We start from the raw sequence: 23047 nt of genomic DNA, 5'->3' as shown, positions 1-23047 counted from the left end.
AAAGGAGAAAAAGGAAAGCATGGAGAATAAATGAGGACTTGCTACAGGAAGGAGAGAATATGGAGATGTTGAGAAGAGAGACAAAGTTCTTCATACAATACAACGTAAATAAAGAAGTACCAACTGATAAAGTTTGGGATGCTTATAAGGCGGTTATAAGGGGCATACTAATGGACTTAAATGGTAGAGCAAGAAAAAAGAAAGAGGAGAAAAGACAAGAGGTTGAGGAGAAAATAAAAGCCAAAGAAATACAGTTAAAAAAGAGACCAGGGAAAAAGAAATTATATCAGGAAATTAAAATACTTCAAGAACAGTTAACAGCAATGAATAATAAGGAATTGGAGTGGAATCTTAAAAGATTGAATCAGAAAGCGTTTGAAGGTGCAAATAAACCTGGGAAGTATTTGGCATGGCAATTGAAGAAGAGAAGGGAAAAGAAAATAATAAACAGAATTTGCGAAGATAATAAAACGTATTTGGAACAGACTACCATTAGTAGAGCCTTTTACAAATTCTACGCTAAGTTGTATAATAAGAAAGAGGTAAATAAAGAGTCAATAGCGTTATATTTGGAGAAAATGAAACTTCCAGTAATTTCGGAAGCTTGGAGAAATAAACTGAACAGTGAAGTAACAGATGAGGAACTAAACAAGGCAATACAATCTGCAAATCTAGGAAAGGCGCCAGGGCCAGATGGACTTACAGCGAAATTTTATAAGGTAATGGCCAATGAACTGGCACCATTCCTAAAAGAGGTGATCAATGGAGTTTTAAAGGACCAGCGGATTCCAGATACCTGGAATGAAGCGAATATATCATTGATCCCCAAAGAGGGCCAAGACTTGACTAATGTGAAAAACTACAGACCTATATCGTTACTTAATAATGATTATAAAATCTTTGCGAAGATACTGGCGGAGAGACTGAAGGGGTGGCTTTCGGAAGTCATTGAGGAGGAACAAGCAGGCTTTTTGCCAGACAGACAAATCAGAGACAATTTAAGGACAGTGATTAATGCTATTGAATATTATGACAAGCGTTGTGACAAAGAGGTTGGTTTCTTCTTTGTTGATGCTGAAAAGGCGTTTGATAATTTAAACTGGGACTTTATGTTTGCCACTATGGAAAAGCTACAATTGGGAGAAAGATTCATTAGAGCAATTAAGGAAATTTACAGAGACCAGACTGCAGCAATTGTGGTGAATGATGAAGCGACTAAGAAATTGATTATAAGTAAAGGAACAAGACAAGGTTGCCCGTTGTCTCCACTGCTGTTCATTTTGGTATTGGAGATCCTGATGATACAAATACGACAAGATGAAGAAATTCGAGGAATTAAAATAAAGGACTATTCATACAAGGTCAGAGCATTTGCGGATGACATAATGTTAATTGTAGAAGACCCATTGGAGAACATGCCAAAAGTGATAGATAAGATTAAGGAGTTCGGAGACTTGGCAGGTTTTTATATCAATAAAAAGAAGTCAAAGGTACTATGCAAAAATATGACTAAGCAGAAACAACAATTGTTAACGGAAATAACGGATTGTGAAGTAACAAGCAAGGTGAAATATTTGGGAATCGAACTGACTGCTAAGAATATAGACTTATTTAAAAACAACTATGAAAAACTATGGACTCAGATAGAGAGAGATTTGATTAAATGGAACAGACTAAATTTGTCATGGTTGGGAAGGATTGCAGCAGTTAAGATGAATGTGTTACCAAGAGTAATGTTTTTGCTACAGACAATACCAATCATCAGTGACTCTAAGCAATTTGAAAAATGGCAGAGGAAAATATCAGACTTTGTATGGGCAGGCAAGAAGCCTCGAGTGAAAATGAAAGTTTTACAAGATGCAAAGGAAAGAGGCGGAATGCAACTGCCCAATCTAAGACTTTACCATGACGCAATTTGCTTGGTGTGGTTGAAGGAGTGGATGACGCTAAAGAATAAGAAATTACTAGCCCTAGAGGGATATAAAAAAATATTTGGATGGCACGCATACTTATGGCATGACAAAGTAAAGGCGAACTCGATGTTCCTGCATCACTATATACGGAGAAGTTTATATATAATCTGGAAGAAGTATAGAATCTATTTGGAAGAAGGAACCCCTTTGTGGGTAGTTCCATATGAGGTGATAGATCCGAGAGCTGTTGATAATGAGCAACAATGTTTAACTTATAAAGAAATAATTAGAACTGAAGAATCTAAACTCAGAATAAAGACTCAGGAGGAACTATCACCGTATTATGATTGGTTCCAGTATAGACAGATTAGAGATTTATATAACTCGGACTCTGCAAAGGGAGGTATACGAACAGAAAACTCGGAACTAGAGCAGACCCTTCTTAAAGAGGACAAGAAAAGAATATCTAAGGTATACCAAGCACTGCTGAAATGGTATACTGAGGATGAAATAGTTAAAGGACAAATGGTGAAATGGGCCATAAATTTCAATAAAGAAATAACAATGGAGGCATGGGAATACTTGTGGAAGACTACAATGAAGACAACGACATGCACTAGTATTAAAGAGAATATTTATAAAATGATTTACCGTTGGTACATGACACCAAAGAAGATTGCGCTAGGGAATTTGAATACTTCTAATAAATGCTGGAAATGTAGGAAGCATGAGGGCTCCCTCTACCATATGTGGTGGACGTGTGAGGTAGCTAGGCAGTTCTGGGGGGAAATAATAAGAGAAATGAGTGAGATTTTACAATTTCAAATTAATAAGAACCCAGAACTCCTGCTACTAAACTTGGGAATGGAGGGAATTCCAGCCCATCATAGGACATTGATATTTTACATGACGGCAGCAGCTAGACTTTTGTATGCGCAAAAATGGAAAATACAAGAAGTGCCAACCATTGAAGATTGGATCCACAAATTGCTGTATATGGCAGAAATGGACAAAATGACAAGAAAATTGAGAAATCTGGACTCAGGACAGTTTAACACAGACTGGGAGAAGCTGAAACAATATTTGGAGAAGAAATGGGAGGTGGGAGGAGAACTGTGGCAGTTTGAGAACTACTGAAGTACAATAAAATGTAGAGGGGGGTGACTTTACCGGGGAGGAGAAGAGGTAAAAGAGAATTTCTAAGCAGTTATGATATTAGATTGATATATATAGAATAATAAATAGAATATTGATAGAAAACAATTAATCATAAGGGTTAACTATAAGGATTGATTAACTAATAATATTTTCTTTTTGATTCCGTACAGTGTACCAAACTGAATATGTTTATTTGAAGCTGTATATGAGTCAAATTGATTGATATCATATATAGACTTATGATTGAAGGGGAAGAGAAATACTAATGTAAACAAATATAACTAAAATAGAAAGAAGAAGATAGAATGAATAACATATAGAGTATAAGTTAAACTGGTTGATTTATATGAATGTATGGTTTACATAGTTTATGATATATAGAAATATTTGAAAGTGGAATAATGAAAAATGGGATAAATTGTTTATCCATTATGGAAAAAGGGACTCATAGCCAGGGTACAGAATATCAAAAATAGTTAAAGAAGTCTTGCTTAGAATAAAGGGAGAATATATATTTGTTAGATAGAGGAATATATAAAGAGTAAGGGAAAAGGGATAAAGGGTTGGAAAACTGTTGGAAGTCAACAAAATGGGGGGGGGGAAAGGGAGGGGGTTAGAAATTGGGAAATGGGAATATTGACTGTAATGTGTAAACATTTGATCCTAACCCAATAAAAAAATTTTTCAAAAAAAAAAAAAAGATATGATAAATCCTCAAAGAAAAATAAAAATGTGGCAAATAATAACTGAAGAAGGAAAGAAGGTACAAGGGCTGGTTTATCTTCAAATAACTTCAGCATTAAAAGAGGCTATCCAAGCTTATGGAGAATAAGAGAACTCACCAACTTTGAAAAGATAATTACTCAACAAAAAGAGTATATGTTTGGACAAATTTAAGTACTCTTACTTCAATATGATACTGAAACAGAACAAGTTAAAATGTATATGTTGAAATGGATTCAGAACTTTGGAGAAGAGATAACATTTCAAAAGTGGAAAAATGTATGGATGAAAGGTATTAAATTAACTTCAAGTCAATCATTAAGAGAAACTTGGTATAAAATGTTCTTATATTACCACGAAAGATATTGGAAAAATAGATAAGAAATAAATAGGGTTGTGTTAGAAGTGTAAAGAAGCAGAAGGTACTTTTTGCCACATTAGTGGACTTGTAAAAAAACAAAAACATTCTGGAAAGATATACATGTTGTGATACAGAAGATGCTAAAAACTGACATTGCTATGAAACCTGAGACTATGTTGTTGGGAATTTTGCCAGATAATATTGAAAGGACACCACATGAATTGCTTAGATATATGTTGATGACAGCAAGAGTAGCAATGGCAACCAAATGGAAAGCAGAAGAATATCCAATCAGAGAAAACTGGGAAGATAAAATGGCAGAATATGGAGTAATGGCCAAATTAACAAATTATATAAATAAAAAACCAAACAAAGATTTTGAAAAGAACTGGGAAACTTATTATTCTTACTATAAATAAAGATGGGATATAAGTGATGAAAGGGAGCCCCGTGGCACAGAGTGGTATGCTGCAGTACTGTAGCCCAAGCTCTGCTCACGAGCTGAGATCGATCCTGGAGGAAGCCGGTTTCAGAAAGCAGGCTCATGGTTGACTCAGCCTTCCATCCTTCCAAGGTCGGTAAAATGAGTACCCAGTTTCCTGGGGGTAAAGTGTAGATGACTGGGGAAGGCAATGGCAAACCACCCCATAACAAAAGTCTGCCACGAAAACGTCGTGATCTGAAGTCCCCCCATGGGTCAGTAATGACTCAGTGCTTGCACAGGGGGAGTACCTTTACCTTTATAAGTGATGGCAGTCTAACTCTGATATGGAATTATGGAAATAGAAATTGCCTTAAGTTCATGGTATATAGAGTTCATTCATTCGTTTATTACAGTCCTAAAACCAGCATATGTATATAGAGTTAATTAAATGGATATATATGTAATTTAATTGATCAGTTTAGCATCATCAGTACTAATAAACTAAATATAATATAATAATTTATATTTAATTAGTGGGGAGGGGGTCTCAGATGCTTTGCTAATGAGTTAGGGACCATAGATTTCATCACTATGTCGCCTTGCATATTATCTGTTGCTTTGAATATGTACTCCAATATACTACCTGTGTTTCATGTTATCGAATGTCAGTCCTAGAACTGATTATGTTCTGTTTTAGCAATTCTTCAACTCTGTATTGGATCCTGGCTAATGCTATGTCTTTGTATAATCCTATGGCATTATTTATGGAAATGTCCTTGACACTGTATGGAAATGTCCTTGATACTGATTGTACTAATCTCACATTATGTAATCCACCTTGAGTCTCAGTGAGAAAGGCGGACTTTAAATAAATAAATAAATAAATAAATAAATAAATAAATAAATAAATAAATAAATAAATAAATAAATAAATAAATAAATAAATAAATAAATAAATAAATAAATAAATAAATATAGGTGTAAAGAAACACTATCACACCGTCTGAAATTATAAAAATGTATTGTTTGTTTTTTTGAAACTGGTAATCATAAAGTATAGTAATGTCACGATTGTAGTAATATTTTAATATATAATGTTAAATATTTTTATAATTTGGAGTAGTTGATGATAAAGAATTTTCTTATTTTTTAATCTAAGATTATTATATAGCTCAATAATATTGGCTGATTCAAGAATGAGACAGTTAGGATGGAGAGAGGAAATATTTTTGAATTTGTGTTGGATACTGAAAAATGTAACATAGTTGTAGTATTTTCATAATCCGTGTAATGTGTATCTGTAATTTTTTTTATAAACCTGAACTTTTTTGTTCTTTTTCTTTTTTGCATTCCCTTGTTAAAAAAATAAAAAAATATCTTTAAAAAAGAAAATGTATTATTTGGACAGAAATGCTCTCATAGGATAGTAACACTCTCATAGAGAATTGCCAGCTCTAGCTTGGGAAATTCCTGAAGATCTGCAGGTTGGAGTCTGGCAGGGCAGGACTTAGGGAGGAGGGGACCTCAGTAGGGTACCATGCCATAGAGCCCACCCTCCAAAGCAGCCATTTACCCTGGGGAAACTGTTCTCCGCAGTCTGGAGATCAGTTGTAATTCCAGATCTTCAGGCCCCGCCTGGAGGTTGGCAACCCCAGGGAGCTTGGCAACAAGACGTGCCTTTCTCTGTCACAGAGAGAACTCTGATGGTCTGAATGCAGCTGTGGCGTTGAGTGGCTTGGCTTTGCTGTCACAGTTGCCAAACAACTATGAAACGTGTCTTTAACAGGGGGGTGATGCTGGCACTTGTAGCACATATGCTTTCCCTTTAGCAACACATCCTGCCCCTCCTGAGGACAGGCGTTTTGCGACTTTAAAAATAAGTTGTGCTTGGAAGTTTTGCGGCAGAAATAGTCTCCCTGTAGTCAGAAGAATGTCTTGTGTGGGTGGCTTTTTCTGTCTGTCAATTTAATAAAGTGGATGGAGCTGCCACTTCATCGCCTCAATATCTATTAAGTGTTTTCAAGAGCAAAGACAGGGCTTTTTTTCAGGGGGAACGCGGGGGAACGGAGTTCCGGAACCTCTTGAAAATGGTCACGTGGCTGGTGGCCCCGCCCCCTGATCTCCAGACAGAGGGGAGTTGAGATGGCCCTCCGCGCCACGCCGCTGGAGCAGCACGGAGGGCAATCTCAACTCCCCTCTGCCTGGAGATCAGGGGGCTGGGCCACCAGCTATGTGACCATTTTCTCCAAGCATAATCCACTGAGTTCTACCGCCTCTTTTCCCAGAAAAAAAGCCGTGAGCAAATATAATGTATTATGGGCGGGAGGCATTCCAGTGGCTCCGGTATGCCACCGACTTGGAAGAATGAAGAACCCTCATGTTGGAAATTCTGCAGTTTCACTTAATATAGAACGTTTCTCTCAGGGAAAATTGTTGTGAAGAGTTTTTTAAAAGGAGCAGAAAGAGTCCGGTAGAAAACCATGGCCTGGATCTGGCAAATTTGTTCCACTAGCAAAAGCTCTGTACGCCTGTGAAAGGAGATCTACGGGAGAAAAGCACCTCTGCTAGTGAAATGAATTTGCAGGACTGAACCCACAATCCGGTGGCTTTATCCAATCTCCAGTTCTACACCTTTAAAATAGAAAAGAATCCAGTAGCACCTTTAAGACTAACCAACTTTACTGTAGCATAAGCTTTCAAGAACCACAGTTCTCTTTGTCAGATGCGACTGACGAAGAGAGCTGCGATTCTCGAAAGCTTATGCTACAGTAAAGTTGGTTAGTCTTAAAGGTGCTCCTGGACTCTTTTCTATTTTGCTACTACAGACTAACACGGCTAACTCCTCTGGATCTATGCCCTTTAAAATAAGAACATCTTCTCTTTAAGAAGCAACGGCCATGTTTTTTTATGCTGCCCTTCCTCCAAGTAGCTGAAGGTAACATTCATGCTTCATCATTTCCCTGACTCAACGGCATGGCTTTGTTTGGTTATCTGTGGGAAGCCTTTGTTTCTTCATTCTAGCGGTAGTTCATACGTTTGTTTTGGCTTTTTTGCCCATATCAGAGTATCTGGTGAAGTACAAAAGCAATGAGCAGGATATTATGTCTCTGAAAACAACTAGAATTCCATCTGGCTGCCAAAAAAAAAGGACCTGCAATGTCTTTTGGAGCTTAAGAAAGAAGTGATCTTTCAGCCTCAGACATATTTTATCCTGCTCTCGTGCATTTTGACATTTATTTAAACATCTTGCAATCCAGCTTGGCATACGGGAGAGATCTCTTATGGGACATACAGATGGAACCTCTTAAAAAGCTGGACCCCACTCCAGCAGAGGACAGATTCCAACTTAACCCCCAAGTAATTTCCTTTTTCTATTGTCCTTAGTTAAGTACTTCAGGGTCTTGGCTGCATTCTTCACTTCTGCAAAATCTAGCCACTTGAAAAAGGGCAAAGCAAAGAATGGAAAATGAGGATAAATCAGGACAGGGGACGGGACTATAACAGCCACAGTTTTAAAAGAATCTCAGTCTATTTTCACATCTGGAGTAGTGGGCGAGGCATATTCCTGTTTCTCCCCTTGCGCCCCTCTTGTTTTTCAGAGCTCTACTATTACCTAACGACCTGTTAAAAGAATAAAGAAGCACGTGCTTTCCCTTAAATAGGAGTAGCATTAAGATCTTTTAATATAAATTTTCAGCAAACAATACAAATAAAACAAGAACCAGGCCTTTGTGCGTTTTGATGTTATCCAAAACTGAAGCCTGCGTTGCTCATTTCTGTATCTTAGGGCCAAAATGGATGTCTAAGAGCCAAGCTACAAGTGACGCCTTACACAGGTTGGACACTTGTCAGCTTGCCTCAAGTTTTGATGGGAAATGTAGGCGTCCTGGTTTTACAGCTTGGCTCTCCATTACAGCTGCAAGACCAGGACGCCTACATTTCCCATCAAAACTTGAGGCAAGCTGACAAGCGTCCAACCTGTGTCAGGCGTCACTTGTAGCTTGGCTCTGACACAGACTGTGCAGTGACCAGAATCCACCCTACTATATCCTCCTAGTAATAACTATAGTGTGAAGCAGGTTAGGTTGAAAGTGTATGATGACCTGAGATGACCCATCTTCGATACACGGGGAGTGAAGAAGACAGGTGTCGATGTCCGTGATTAATCTCAACTCCTCCCCCCCTCCAAGTAGTTACACCCTCCTGAGCCCACTGACTCAGCACGACAGTGTAAGAATACTCTCTTTCAAAGGAAGTTGCCTAAAAACCTTTGCGGAATAAAGGATAGGGGCCTGTCTGTGATGTTATCCTTTTTTCCTGTCTATTTTGCAGGTCTCTGGTTCCTCTTGTTGCTCTATAGTACCATGAAGATACTAATCTTTTGAAAAGTAGACGAATGTGGACAATTGATCTCTGAATGCGCGATAACATTTTTAGTACTGGGGCAGTTCAAGATATTTTGGCAACCCCTGAGAGTATTGGGGGGGGGGGTATCCCGTTTACCATACAGATTTGGGGAATGCAAGAGCTTCACCCTGGCGTGGCAGCATCACTCCTGTGTTTGTGCCAGAACTAACGTCATGGCATCAGTGTCATGTCAATTCCCCCCCACTCCCAATTTTGCTCCTGCTGCTCCACCAAGCAATACAGGAGTGCTAGAAGGGCTGCTGGTCTTTTTAAACAATTGAGGAGATGACTGATGTTTAGACGCAAAAGACTGAATACTCAGAAGGAAGCCCTGTTATCACAAAGGGGTCTCTTCCCATCTACAGCTTTCTAAACCTTCCCACCCTCTGCAGTGATGAAAAGCAAGCCTGTTTTGTATGAATGAGACCCATATGCAAGGGCTGGGTTCCTGCGGTGAAGCTCCAATACAGCAGAGCCTGATAGGAGACTCTGAATGACATCCTACATTTGGCAGGACGTGTTCAAACCGCAGCTCTGGATAATTACCGGTGGCCCCAAGCAAGGAAGCAGCATGCCGCCATTCACCCCGGCTTCTAAAAGGGCCCCGAATTAACCCTTTGAAGCTGGAGCCTTGGTATGCGCACTTAGTGCTCATCAGTTGTCATCCATCTGCAAATTGCAAACATTCCAGAGGCAAAGTGTCGGTTAGTGTAAAATGCCTGCAGGCTAACTTCTCAGAAGGCTGCCGATTCTTAACTTAGCCAAGAGAATTAGCAGGGATTCCAGTATCTCCCGTTTATGGAGCATAAAAAAAAATCCACACGAATATTGCATTTGGCACATTACGCCAGATTGCGGGCCTGTGGCTTAGTGGCAGAGCATGTGCTTGGCATGTGGAAGGTCCCAAGCATCTCCAGTGAAAAGATTACAAGAGCAAACAATACTGAGCCAGAGCCCGCACCCGTCCAGTGCAGCCCAGAGTCGTGAGTCCAGCATCCCCATTTGATACATGACCCAAAAATCTGTTTCACAATGCACAAATGAGTTGATGGGGAGGGATGTCTTCAACAAATGACCTGCATTGTGAAGGCTGTATCGGATGCTAAGCTCTAAATCTTCACTGGCTGTCTGCCATCCTGGATTCGCCTTCTGTGATAGGTCATGGCTACTGGAAGGCGTTGTGTTGCTTGCTCCCCAGACACCAGAGTGTGCCCGCTGCTTCCCTGATCCTTTCGAGGAAGACTACAAACCAGGGGCGAGTTTAACTTAAGATTCTTACTCCTCCTGCCTTTCTCGGGCAGCTCAAATCGGAAAACAGGAGTTTCCATTTTGACTTTCACCTCTGACTTCAACTGTTAGGAAAAGTCACGACTCTTGGAACAGGACTGTTACTTATTGTTTTATTTATTTGTATTATTTACAGACCCAAGACTATAAATTATCCAAGACAGAGATCCTGAGCTACACACATTTTCATAGAACAGCCTTTTTAACTCCTGTGGGTGCCCAAGGATGTTTCTCCAGCCAAGTCCTAGAGTGTCTCAATGAGGTGAGCATCTCTTTCACGACTGGTCCAAGCAAAGCCTCACTGGTGATGTCAAAGGGGCCTGGCTTGGGCCCAGCCAGTGTTGGACCCAGGAGAGGACAGCTGTATCTTGCTCGGGGCAACTCAGTACCTTGAACCAGTCCTGCGGGCACTCCAGTTCTTTTAAACATGGCCCTGTCTACGGCACAAACCAGCAGCCTGCCCAAAACTTTCCACTGCTTATGTAGTCCACCACACTTTGTTTCAGGGTCCTTCACTGACCGTGCCTGGGAAATGCAGGGAGTGGGGGGCGTGCTCCAGCAGTAAGGAAATAAATTGGCCACTATGAACATGCAAACATTTTCTCCTCTGACTTGCTGCTCCGCTGGGTCTTATAGTACCTGCAATTCTTAACTGGGTGTGGCTTGTCTTTCTGCATGCAAAGCAAGGCACTCCCCCAGAGCTATACCCTCTGTCCCAATATTGGCTTGGGCAGGATTTGAAACCAGGACCCATTGCCCCTTAGCGAGACTCATCCACCTGGCTGGCACTACAGGGAATCAACAAGCGCTGGTTGTGTAGGATCCCTGAAGTGCAAATACACAGATAATGGTACTCTTGTAAACGTGCCGGTTGAAATCCTGGTAATGAAATCAGCAGAAGGAGAATTCTGCTGATTTCATCTTGGGTAATATTTTTGTTTAACCACATTAATAAACATGGATGTTTAAGCAAATACAAGAATACATATGCTATATAATGTCATTGTTTTAGTTAAATAAAATAATTTAAATGGTTATTGATTAAATGGTTAATGATTATTTTTTTTCCTTCCAATAAGGTACAGCAGAAAAGTTGTCCAAATATGTATGATTAACCTAATATAGTTCACCTTGCAATGATTTAATAATTATCTATTTCAAATCATAACCAAATAACCATTCGTTGTCTGATATAACTGTAAAACTAACCTGAGAAGTTATTGTTTTAAAAACAAAACCTTGGGCAGTTTTCACACGTCTAAAACCTCCAGAAAATGGCGCAAAACCTACGGCACGACAGTGTCTTCATAGCGTGATTTCCCATTTAATGGTGTGATTTCTGACGTCATTGTACCATTAAATGGGAAATCGCACAATGAGGATGCCGTCATGCCGTGAGCTTTGCGCAATTTTCCGGAGGCATTTACAGGCATGTGAAAACGGCCCTTCATCTGGGTTGCAAATATTACGGTTATAACAACCAGCAAAGAATGAGCCTTTATGTAGCTAACCATTATTTAAATCAAGTCTTACTAGTGATTAGAGATGGGCATGAACAGCAATGCGAACCAAAAAAAGCCACAAACAGCCCAATCTGCTGTTCGTGAGGCCCCATTCTAAATGAACAGAGGGTCATTGCAAGCCTCGTTCGTTGCTGTCCGTCAAGCCAGACAGTCTGGCACCTGCAATCAATTCCCTTGGCAACCGAAGGGAGGGACTGCCTGAACCCTGTCTGAACTCCTGCTGTTACCCTGGAAACCCCAATCTAAGCCCAATTTAGCTTGATAGGCAGGCCTTCCTTTCAAGTGTGGAGCTCCAAATTTGTTACAAGGAAGCAAAGAGCAGGAGGGAGGGGGGCTCCCAGCTCTGGCTTAGTTTGCAGACAGTGGAGAGGAAGAGAGTTGCTGTTGGCATTTTGATACAGAGTGCATTTCTTTGTGTGTGGTGGGATAGAGATCTACCCCTTCAAGTTCCAGGGCTGCTGCCAGGCTCTGGGGCCAAGCTATTATTTATTATTGGTACCTTTCCTGGTGCCTGCTCAGGTCAGGTGTCTGGGAGTGGTGCAGTAGGGATCTTGAGTTAGATGATGGCTGGAGGAGAGCCTGCTGGCCCCCACAAACAGCCAACCACGAACATGTTCATGAACAGGGCCATGTTCACAGTTGTTCGTGAGTCCCTGTTCATGGATGGCAACGAACAATGAACATCATGTTTGTTTGTTTTTCTGTTCGTGCCCATCTCTACTAGTGATTCAAATCATGATTTAAATCCACCCTGCTTGCTTTCCTAACTGTTCAACTTTGCTACAATAACTAACAAATATACCCAATACCTGCCAGTATAAGGTAATGGTTTGAATCCCATGGTATTCTTTAGGAGACGGTGGGGACTCAGTTCAGCCTCCCTTAGAGAGCTGTGAGGATTAAAATGGGACAGCATCCACACAGGCCACCTTATGCTCCTTGGAGAAAAAGTAGAACACAAACTGGTGCCGAATAGAAATTGCAGAGGAGGGATTTGTAACGTAGGTCACCATTCTAGCAAAAGCCCTCCTTTCATTTGCATTACAAGCCATGTTCAGCAGCAGGGACTGCAGCAGCATTCTGTGGAAGAGGAAGCTTGGGCAATCCCGTATATTTTAATTACCTCCAGGGATTTTTTTCAGCAGGAACGCAGTGGAATGGAGTTCCGGAACCTCTTGAAAATGGTCACATGGCTGGTGGCCCCGCCCCCTGATCTCCAGACAGAGGGGAGCAATCTCAACTCCCCTCTGTCTGGAGATCAGGGGGCGGGGCCACCAGCCATGTGACCATTTTTGCCAAGGGCAACCCACTGAGGTCCACCACCTCTTTTCCCAGAAAAAAAGCCCCGATTACTTCCATCTGCAAAAGTAGATGGTGATATAAATAAATGCTGCCTTCACAAAAAGGGAGCATATAAATATATCACTGATATGTAGACAGACTTTCTGGGCTATACAGATTCCACACATTTGTGAGAAGATCTCAGTTGCTGCTAATGTTGACAGAATGCATTTTTAAATGTAAGCATAGTTCATGGAAGGGTTTTCGTTACGGAATAAAGGGGGAAAATATCACTGTCATATTGTGGCATTTATGTTACCCACTTCAGTGGATTTTGGCATGCCTTCCCTCTCAAGATTTCCCTCGAGGAACTCTGGGAATTGTAGTTTTGTTAGGGTGCTCCTGAGAATTCTCTACAAGAGACTTCCGGTTTGGGATTCATGAAGGTCTAACGCAGCTCAGGGAGTTTTACAGCTTGGCTCTCCATTACAGCTGCAAGACCAGGATGCCTACGTTTCCCATCAAAACTTGAGGGAAGCTGACAAGTGTCCAACCTGTGTAAGGCATCACTTGTAGCTTGGCTCTTAGAGCCATGCTACAAGTGATGAATTACACTTGCCTGGCAAGTGAACAGACTCACATGTATTCCTCCCTGTTCACTTGCCCTCCACTTGCGCTCCACTTGATCACTTGTAGCTTGGCTCTCAGTCCACTTGGGGGGGGGGGGGCTGCATCCATACCCTGCTGAGCTACACCAGGCTTTCTCAGCTCTCTTTTGCAGCACTGCCAGTACACAGATGCGTCCTGGGAAGCAAGTAACGGGTTTGGGGATCAGTTTTTACAGGGAACCAGAATGAGAACTAAGGGACTGGACGCTGCTGGAGGTTCAGCAGAAGCATTTTGGTATGCCCATACATTTAACTGTTTATGTACCTTGCTGTTCCCTGGGCTTGCCAGCCTCCAGGCGGGGCCTGGAGATCTCCCAGAATCACAACTGATCTCCAGACTAAAGAGATCAGTTTTTCTGGAGCAAACGGCTGCTTCAGAGGGTGGAGTGGGTGGCATTATACCCCACTGTGGTCCCTCCCTCCCCAAACTCCTCTATCTCCAAACTCCTAAGAAATCAACGTGGCAACCATCCAGCCATTATTTTGAAAAAGAAAATAAGGTTTCACTTAAATGCGGCCCTGGGCAGGGAGGCAAAAACAGTCTCCTGCTTCTCAGAACGACCAAGGAGCGCAAAGTCCCACAGGCAAGTTCTTTTGCCTCTCCAGCGTGCTTAAATCGGGCCTCGGAAAAGAACGCGATGGCCTTTCTCCTGTGCATTATCTCTTTCTCAGATCTGTCCTGGAGACAGGCCAGCCAGCCAGCCAGCCCTTGGGGGAACTGCGACTAAATGCACAAAGAAGTGAGGATTAGAAAATTCTGTAAAGGAGCCCAGGAACAAACAGTGGATTGATACAAATTCAGCTCCAGAAGCTCAGCGGCTAACTTAACTAAAAGCTCCCCTGCTCACACAAGTAGGGGGTTATTGCAGGATCGGGGAATCTTTAGAAGGGAAAAGGTGGTGTGTAAACTACAGGAACTGGCCAACCTAGAGAAGAGCAGATGGCCCCTAGAAGATGACTTAGAGCTAAACTACAAGTGACGCCTGACACAGGTTGGACACTTGTCAGCTTCCCTCAAGTTTTGATGGGAAATGTATGCATCCTGGTTTTACAGCTTGGCTCTCCATTACAGCTGCAAGACCAGGATGCCTACATTTCCCATCAAAACTTGAGGGAAGCTGACAAGTGTCCAACCTGTGTAAGACGTCACTTGTAGTTTGGCTCTTAGAAAGCCCACCGTGTCTCCCCCTTGTTTTAGGGGCTTCCTGATTGGAGCAGAACTCCTGACCTCTAAGTTGACAGGCAGGGCTAAAGGCCAATGGAGCAACCCCATTATTTTGAATGGGCTCTGTAATGTCTTAGGGCTTCTTCCTTGTAGCATTATAATCTGAATGGCGCTGATCTCTCCCAGGACCTCTCTGTCTCTGGCCCCGCGGGGAAAGAGTACTCCATCATTAGCCCCCCTTTATCATCCTCGGGCTTGTGGTCAGTACGCAGGCCATTTGCTGTGTTGCATAAATGACTTCAGAGGATCTGTCCCCTATATAGCATTGATATAGCACAGGAAACCTGGTTTTTCTTGTGTCTCTCTACATTTAAGCAGTCAGCCATGGACACACGGCGACCAGGGAGGCCTGCACTCCCACCCAGCCTCTCTTGCCCTACCCTCTAACGCCTGGCCAGCAGTCTGCACACCACCTCACGCAGGCCCCAGTGGCATGGAAAGAGCACCACCACCACCACCACCCCGTCCTCATGGCACCTTTGATCCCCGTATCCCTCCCGCTGAGGCCCAGTGCCCTGGGCTCTCACCAGCCACCCGCTCAAGCCCAGCAGCGGCCCCTGTGCCCAGCACTCCAGGACGGTGTCACAGCTCATGTTTGCATGGAAGCTTCGTTTCCCTGCCCTCTTCCCCTTGAAGATCTTTTTGCTTCTGATGGGGGTGTGTGTCTTGTCTGAGCCCCACCCATGCCACTGTGGATGATCCTCCTGTGCTGAACCAATGTACCCTGCTGTAACTCAATGTCATTTTACCAGTATCATAATCGGGTCATTTCGTAGAAAAAGAGCTGCAGGAACTCATTAGCATGACTCATTAGCACAACTCATTAGCATATGCCACACCCCCTGACATCACCTATCCTGGCTGTTTTGGACCCAATCCTGGCCATTCAGGGCTGAAATTGGGCCCCAAATGGTCAGGATCGGGCCGCTGCTGAGCGGGAGAGTGATCCACCACCCATCAGAGGCCCGATCCTGGCTGTTTTAGGACCAATCCTGGACATTTTGGTCCAAATCCAGGCCGAAACAGGCCCAAAATGGCCAAAAACCAGCTGGGCGGGGCCACCTGACATGTGACCTCTTTGGAGAAGTACCGGAACTGCGTTCCTGCGCATTCCCCCTCAAAATGAGCCCTGATCATAACTATTTCCTTCACAGGCTTTCACAGGTGTTTATCTAATGAACTGTAACAGCTTCCAGTGTTTCTGACCTTGTATGCTACTCCCTCTCAGACTTTGCTATGTCTTGCTTCCTAGTGACTCGATATTACAAATATGTGAAATGTTCTCACAAGAAACGCACCAAAACCTTGTTTATGATTGGGAGGGGGGGAAAGAGCAGGCTTGAATGTTCAAAGAGAAGTCTCTCACACATGATGTCATTCCTATCAACTTCTGCTCCTGCTGCTCAGATGTCTACCTTGCTCCTGAGTAGTCCTATGGACATACATATGGAAATGATCTGATTTCTGAATAAAAAACATTTAACCACGAACCTGTCTCTTGCTGCAGTGGTCCAGGGGTCTGTCTGCCATATCCTGTCATCCGCAGCCTGACAGGGGGGCACGTCCCACAACCAGTTCCCTTTTCTACACCAGCACAAGTCTATGACACCACCAAGCAGAGGTCGTTTGCTCGCCCCCAACTTCTCTACGTGTTCCTCCCACCTCCCTCCCCTCTTTCCTCCTCTTTGTAGTTGGGGTTGATTCTTCACAGATGCATGTGTGACCCAAATGCTTGCCCCGCATATCGCACAAAGAAATCATACCCACGCACCAGGCTAGGATTGCCAGCCTCTGGGTGGGGGGCTGGAGGTCCCCCCAAATTATAACAGATCTCCAGAGGACAGAGATCAGTTCCCCTGGAGAAAACGGCTGCTTTGGAGAGGGGGCTCTACAGCACTAAATCTTACTGAGGTCCCTCCCAAAGGTCCCCCCACAAAGATCCAGGAATTTCTCAACTCAGAGTTGCCAACCCGGCCACAAACTGCTCCAGCCAGCAACTGCTAGTTAAGCCTGTGCTTTCTTTACACCAGGCGGTTTCATTTATCCATCTTGTCTAATCATGTTGCATCGGCACAAAACTGCTCCCAAGCCGAGGAGCAAGCGGAGCGGTACCAGGCAGCAAGAGCATCCGCACAAACACTGCATCTTACGCTGCTGTCTGCGGCAGCCTTCCTCTCCCTTCCCTTTTCTTAGCCAAACAGTGCTGTAGGCATATAGTCCTGCTTGGCAGAGAAAGCAAAAAGAAGCCCTTTAAAGGGCTAAGAAGGGAAGGAATGGGGCATAGAAAGCTGCCTGATGTGATTGGAAAAGCACGGCTTAATACTGCCCTGCCTCCCCGGGCAGCGTCCAGATGAAGGCGTCCTTTGCAGTCACCTCGCCATTCCCCTTTCTACTGTTGGAAGTAGCAACGTCTGGTGTACAAAAGAAGAGGAGGAGAAGACCCCACCAGACAGGGGGCAGCAAGGATTAGTCAGGAAGGAACGTGAGGGCAGCACCTCTCTTTTCTGTTCAGTGTCACTTCCTTGTCTTGCCTCCTGTTGGGCTAAACAGGGGCAACTTACGACAACACTCTCTCTCCCAGGCAGCTAGAGAGCTAGGCGCTATCTCTATCTCTTCTCTTTACTATCAGAAATGTAGTTCCTAAATAAACTCTTTTTCACACATTAAGCCAGTACTGTGTAACTACCGCTGTTTATCTGGCACTCTGCCAACATAAACCAGATGAAAGGCAGTTGGGTTTCAATCCGATTTAAAGAGGAAAGCCCCAGGGACCCAGCTATGCCAGCACCAAGTCTTGCAGCAGGGGGTTTTCCCTTTCAGCACGGGAGCTTCCTGCTCTTCACGTTTGTGGAAGAAGCCCAAGGGGCTGGTGATGTTCGGACTGGGAGCCTCCAGGGGCGGCGCAAGGGTTTGCGGTGCTCGTGGCCGGCCGGCCGGGCTCCCCCCCCCACACACGCAAGTGCGCGCGCACACCGGCCTGTGTGATGATGTCACGCGTGACATCATCATGGGAGCGTGCCGCCGCCGGCCCAATCGCTGCAGCTGGCGGCCTCCGAGCTCTCCCACCCGGTTGCCTGAGCCGCCGCAGATGCCTGCCCGCAGTGGCCGCGCCTGGCCGGGGGCTTGTGCTGGTGGCGGCGCGGGGCGGGAGGGATAGGCAGCTGCTGCTTTGTGGCACACACTCCCGCCCCCCGCGCCTCCTCCGGCGCTCCCTCCAGCACCCCGCGCCTGAGGCCACCGCCTACCTGGCCTCAATGGGCGTGCCGGCCCTGGGAGCCTCCCTGCTCACTGCTGTCATACCCCACAGATAGAACCTGTCCTTGAGGTCACTGAATTCACTTTTTAAATGTTGATAAAAAAGCATTCTTAATTATGCAAACTAAAAAGAAATAGCAATCTTGGATACAAAGGTCTGTAAGATCTTAACAAATGATTTCTTTGAGGTATACTTCTTCATCTGCAAGGGGAGGAGCACGGGCAAGCTGGTTTTCTGGAGAACTTCAAAGAGGTGCCTCAGTCAGGTCAGCCACTTGAATAGTGAACCGAGCGGCCGTTCTGTCCTCTCCCGTCTGCTCACAGCTGCAAGAGGCCTCGGAGCAGAACAGCTGCAGCCTGGCTTGGAACGCATTTTCCAGTCCTGCCATCGGAGGATTTTTATGCAACACAAAGGGTCTCAGGCCCTCCCATGTTCGAAATTGAAGACGCAGTTAACAAGGCTTCAAAAGGAATTTCAAAAATGTATATAATTATACAGTGAAACCAAAGCGCTTGCGTGCAATAAATACTTCGAAATTCCAACAGGATATACCCTTCCCTAAAAAGTTTCAATTTTCAATTTGTATAAATACAATAGATAATATCATTTCGACACAGAAAACTGGTGGTGACCATAAAGTCCAGTAGTAATAAGTCCCGTTTTTTTCTCTTCTTCCACAGATGGAAAGAACTGTGCTGGCCGCCACGATTCTCCCAGACCTGAAGGCAAGTATTTCCTATTAGTGTTTCATATCAAATGTTAACAACAAATTGAAACTTTTTAGAGAAGAGTATATCTTGCTGGGATTTCTAAGTATTTATTGCACACAAGCACTTTCACTGTATAATTATATATATATTTTGAAATTCCATTAACTGAGTCTTCGATTTTGACCATGGGAGAGTCTGAGACCCCTTGCGTTGCATATAGCTTACACCCGTGGATGCCTCTCTATTAGGTTGAATGGGAGAATTTTTGCCAAGCAACTTCTGTTACTGGAAAGAATGGGCCTGATTCGTGGCTAACATGGGACTGCAGAGCAAGACGGGTAGCCGTGTTAGTCTGTCTAAAGCAGCAGAAAGAGCAAGAATCCAGTAGCAGCTGTAACACTAACAAAATTTGTGGTAGGGTATGGGCTTTCATGAGTCACAGCTCGCTTCTTCAGACACCACAGAAGAAGTGAGATGTGACTCATGAAAGCTCAAACCCCACCACAAAATTTGTTAGTCTCGTAGGTGCTTCGGGACTTCTGCCACAGGGCTGCACAGGGGCATGACATGGTTACAACTTCCTCTTGAAAGGGTTCTCCTTTTAGGAAAATATTAATAACGCTTGGATAAATGAATGCAGGACAGTGGACATAGCCGAGAGGGGACTGACGGCACAGTGCAGCAGGGATGGGGGAATGACCCTTCCTTGAGCAGGGTTGCCAACACACCCGGAGGAAAATGTCCTGTACTTTTAACAGAAGCTTCATGCGAGAAATGCCTGACTTATTTCAGTGGATTTTAATGCCTCCCTCTGCAGTCTGGAGACCAGTTATAATTCCTGAACGTCTGCAGCCCCCGCATGGAGGTTGGGAAGCCCGCATGCCATACTTCTGTGCAAGCAAAATAAGACCGGGGGGGGGAAGGAAAGGGGTGCCCTGAGGGCACAGGAGTAGCAGGTTGGCAGGGACTTGTGGCGGTTACAGGGGCAGGCTGCAGGGATGCAGCTGAGGAGGGCTTAAAAAGTGGAGATGCCCCCCCCCAGTCACTAAACATAAATTCCTTATAAATAGTGGTTGTGCTGACCACACAGTCCCACTCCCCCCCCCTTTAAATGGGGCCAGGACCTGGCTTTGGTTTTGCTGCATTACATGGTGCCTCGCAGGTGCTATATAAGAATAACTATAAAAGATACAATTTCTTGAATAATATGCCATAACCATTTTTTCTCCACCAGTGTTACAAGCAGGGCTTTTTTTCAGGGGGAACGCGGGGGAACGGAGTTCTGGAACCTCTTGAAAATGGTCACATGGCTGGTGGCCCCGCCCCCTGATCTCCAGACAGAGGGGAGTTGAGATTGCCCTCCGCGCCGCCCAGCGGCGCGGAGGGCAATCTCAACTCCCCTCTGTCTGGAGATCAGGGGGCGGGGCCACCAGCCATGTGATCATTTTCTCCAAGGGCAACCCACTGAGTTCCACCACCTCTTTTCCCAGAAAAAAAGCCCTGGTTACAAGAAATTGTTCCATGATTCTAAAGCCTTGATTTATTGGCTTGGGGGAAATAGGGGGGATATATGCCTCAAACCCAGATGTTTTAAGGGTTCCTAAAAACAGTGTCTGTGTTTGAATGCATGGCGATTAAAAATACGTTATAGGTCCATGACCTTGAAAGTGGCAGCCAGAAGGAAGGGAAGGAAGGGAAAACCGGGGCTTTCCCAGATGCTCAACCCAGGGCCTGAGCACTGCAGAGAAAAGCAAGGGACTCCACTAACAGGACGCCTGCAGTGTCGGCCTTGTAGGCCAGACGGTAGTCTTTGCTTGGTTGGCTGCACACTGGGGAAAGGGGAAACCCGCGGACACTGACCCTGTTGTCCTCTTGTATCTCCCAGTCACTGGTGAAGCTTAGCGTCTGCTGCCCTTGAGTGCAGTTGGAAAACTGGAAGAGGCTTGAAAACATCCGTCGGTTTTCCTGGGTATCCGGAAAGATTGCATCCTGGAAATTAACTCCATGTGGAAGGAGATTGTAATTCTCATCCATTCTGGAAAAAAAAGAAACAGGGATCAGTTACGTACCTGAGGGCAAGGTCCGCCCCATCGCCATACAAAGCACTCTTCCGGACCCCCTGTTGGCCCTCACCTGGGCAGAGCTGCAGGGTGGGCCATAGCCACAAAAGCCAAGGCCCCACCATGCCGCTCAGAAGTATTCCGAGCCTGTTCTCTCTGAGACTGTGTGACACAGGGTATTTGAGCAGCTCTAGGCGTGTGACAGGGGTGGGGGGCCTATTGTGTCTATTTCTGGTCATTAAATTATAGAGTTGCTAGGTCCCCATTTCCTCCTGGCAGGAGGGGAAGGACCTGGCACTCATCTCTGGGGATGTCTTTGTGTACACGTGCTCCTGTGGCACTGAAATGACGTCACTTCCTGGAAGTGACGTCATTGTAGAGGGGCCAGGAGCACTCCTGCGCTTTGCAGTGGGCCGAGTTGGGTCCCAAATGGGCCCGATTCAGCCTGTTTGGGGCCTAAATCGGCCCACCTAAGATCCCTATAAAATTGGCACCCAATTCCTGGTTAAATTTTCAAAGCAAACTTTTTGGAAAAACAGAAAGGTCACTCTCTTCAAATAGCTGCTTCTTCAAGGTTGACATTAATCCACTTACTGGGCCCAGTTATATGTCACTTAAACTTGGTACTGTTAGGGAACCCATCAGTTAGGGTTGCCCTTAACCACGCTGTTGCTCCCCTGTCATAGGGTTGCCAGCCTCCAGGTGGGACCTGGAGATCTCCCAGAATTACAACAGATCTCCAGCCTACAGAGATCAGCTCCCCCGGAGAAAGTGGCTGTTGCAGAGGGAAGGAGGAATTTATTACTGCAGCCCCCCCTCTTGGCGACTTGATCGTCCACATGCTGGCCAGGAAGAACCGAGTTGAACCACAGGGGAGCACTGCACACGTCCAAGTGTTTGATGCCATTGGATTGAAGCTTCTGTGAGCTATGAAAGTAGGCATGCTGATTTATCAAGAAGGACGGGTATTAGTAAAGATGTGCTTCTATTCTGTGGACCTTATTATGTGGTCCAGGCAAGGTTGTGCAATGGCTCAATCATAGGTGAAGTCTGCAGAACTCTGAAACACGCCTGGGACTGGAGCAGAAAGGCACACGGGCCTAGGAAGAAAACCATACCGAGGCACGGTGGACGGCTGTTTATGTGCATGATGGTGGCACAGATCTATACCATGGTCATGACTTCGGGCATGCTCGTTAAAAAACACTGGTATGAATTTAGCACCTCTGAATGTATGCACTGAGTTTATGAACTGAAAACACCACCCTTGTACTTTCTGTGAGAAATAGCTTGGCAGAGGCAGGGGGCCCCCGAGGATGCGTGCGGTGGGGTCTCATTTCCCCGGCCGCCCCTTCCTCCCTAGCCCCCGTTTTCCCTACCCCCCGGCAGCCCAACATGCTTTCCTGCTGCCATCTCTGTATCCCCGCCCCCCATCTTTAGCCTTCCCTCTTTTCTTGCCCCACAGCCTCTTCCCTTTTCTTCTATCCCACCAACTTGTGGGCCGTTTTCACGATACTCACAGAGAAGGCTGCCGGCTTCCTCGTGCGATTTTTGACACCACCCATGATGATTGTGCTATCGTGGCTGCCTGCCTCCAATCTGTAAAGGGATGGCATCAAAAATCGCACGAGAAAGCCGGCAGCCTTCTGAGAGTATCCCGCTATTTTAAAGACGTGTGAAAATGGCCACTTTTTTCTTCATTCACCATTCAGCCACACTCCTCTCTCTCCCCTTTTCTTGCTTTTTTCCTTTTCTTACTATTTTACACCTTTTTCTCTCTCAACCCACTCACTAAGGCATGGAATCTGGTTGCCTAGTATTGCCTGGATTCACATTTAAGTCCAACCAGAGCCACAGACTCAATGGGTAGGCCTAGTATCTCTCCAGGGGGCAGTTGAGAGCAGATGGACCCTTTAATTTACCAGAAAAGTTCCTGGCAGCATCCTGGAATAAGACAGCACAGGCTTCAGGAGCTCTGCCACTGTCTGCTCAGCGTGAATCAGGCTGGCGGCAGCACTGGCAGAAGGAGCAAGCGAGCCTCCACCCATCCT

At 44.8% G+C, this 23047-nt stretch overlaps 1 protein-coding gene across 2 annotated transcripts in view; it reads right to left on the bottom strand.

Annotated features, from left to right (window-relative positions):
• CCDC3 (coiled-coil domain containing 3) overlaps nt 1-23047 on the bottom strand; it is a 67540-nt gene that overhangs the window by 35902 nt on the left and 8591 nt on the right. The window contains exons 2-3 of one of the 2 annotated variants that reach the window (XM_054987715.1): nt 20797-20971; nt 18751-18945 (exon numbers count right to left, since the gene is read on the bottom strand). In XM_054987715.1, the coding sequence (XP_054843690.1) occupies nt 18802-18945; nt 20797-20971 (319 nt within the window). In that variant the 3' untranslated portion in view covers nt 18751-18801. Of the gene's footprint in view, nt 1-18750; nt 18946-20796; nt 20972-23047 lie in introns of those variants that run through there. The other variant, XM_054987714.1, reaches the window with a different exon arrangement.

This window comes from Eublepharis macularius, chromosome 9, assembly GCF_028583425.1.
Source record: "Eublepharis macularius isolate TG4126 chromosome 9, MPM_Emac_v1.0, whole genome shotgun sequence".
Lineage (NCBI taxonomy): Eukaryota > Metazoa > Chordata > Lepidosauria > Squamata > Eublepharidae > Eublepharis > Eublepharis macularius.
The sequence above is the reverse complement of the archived record's forward strand: the minus strand, read 5'-3'. Positions and strand labels throughout refer to the sequence as shown.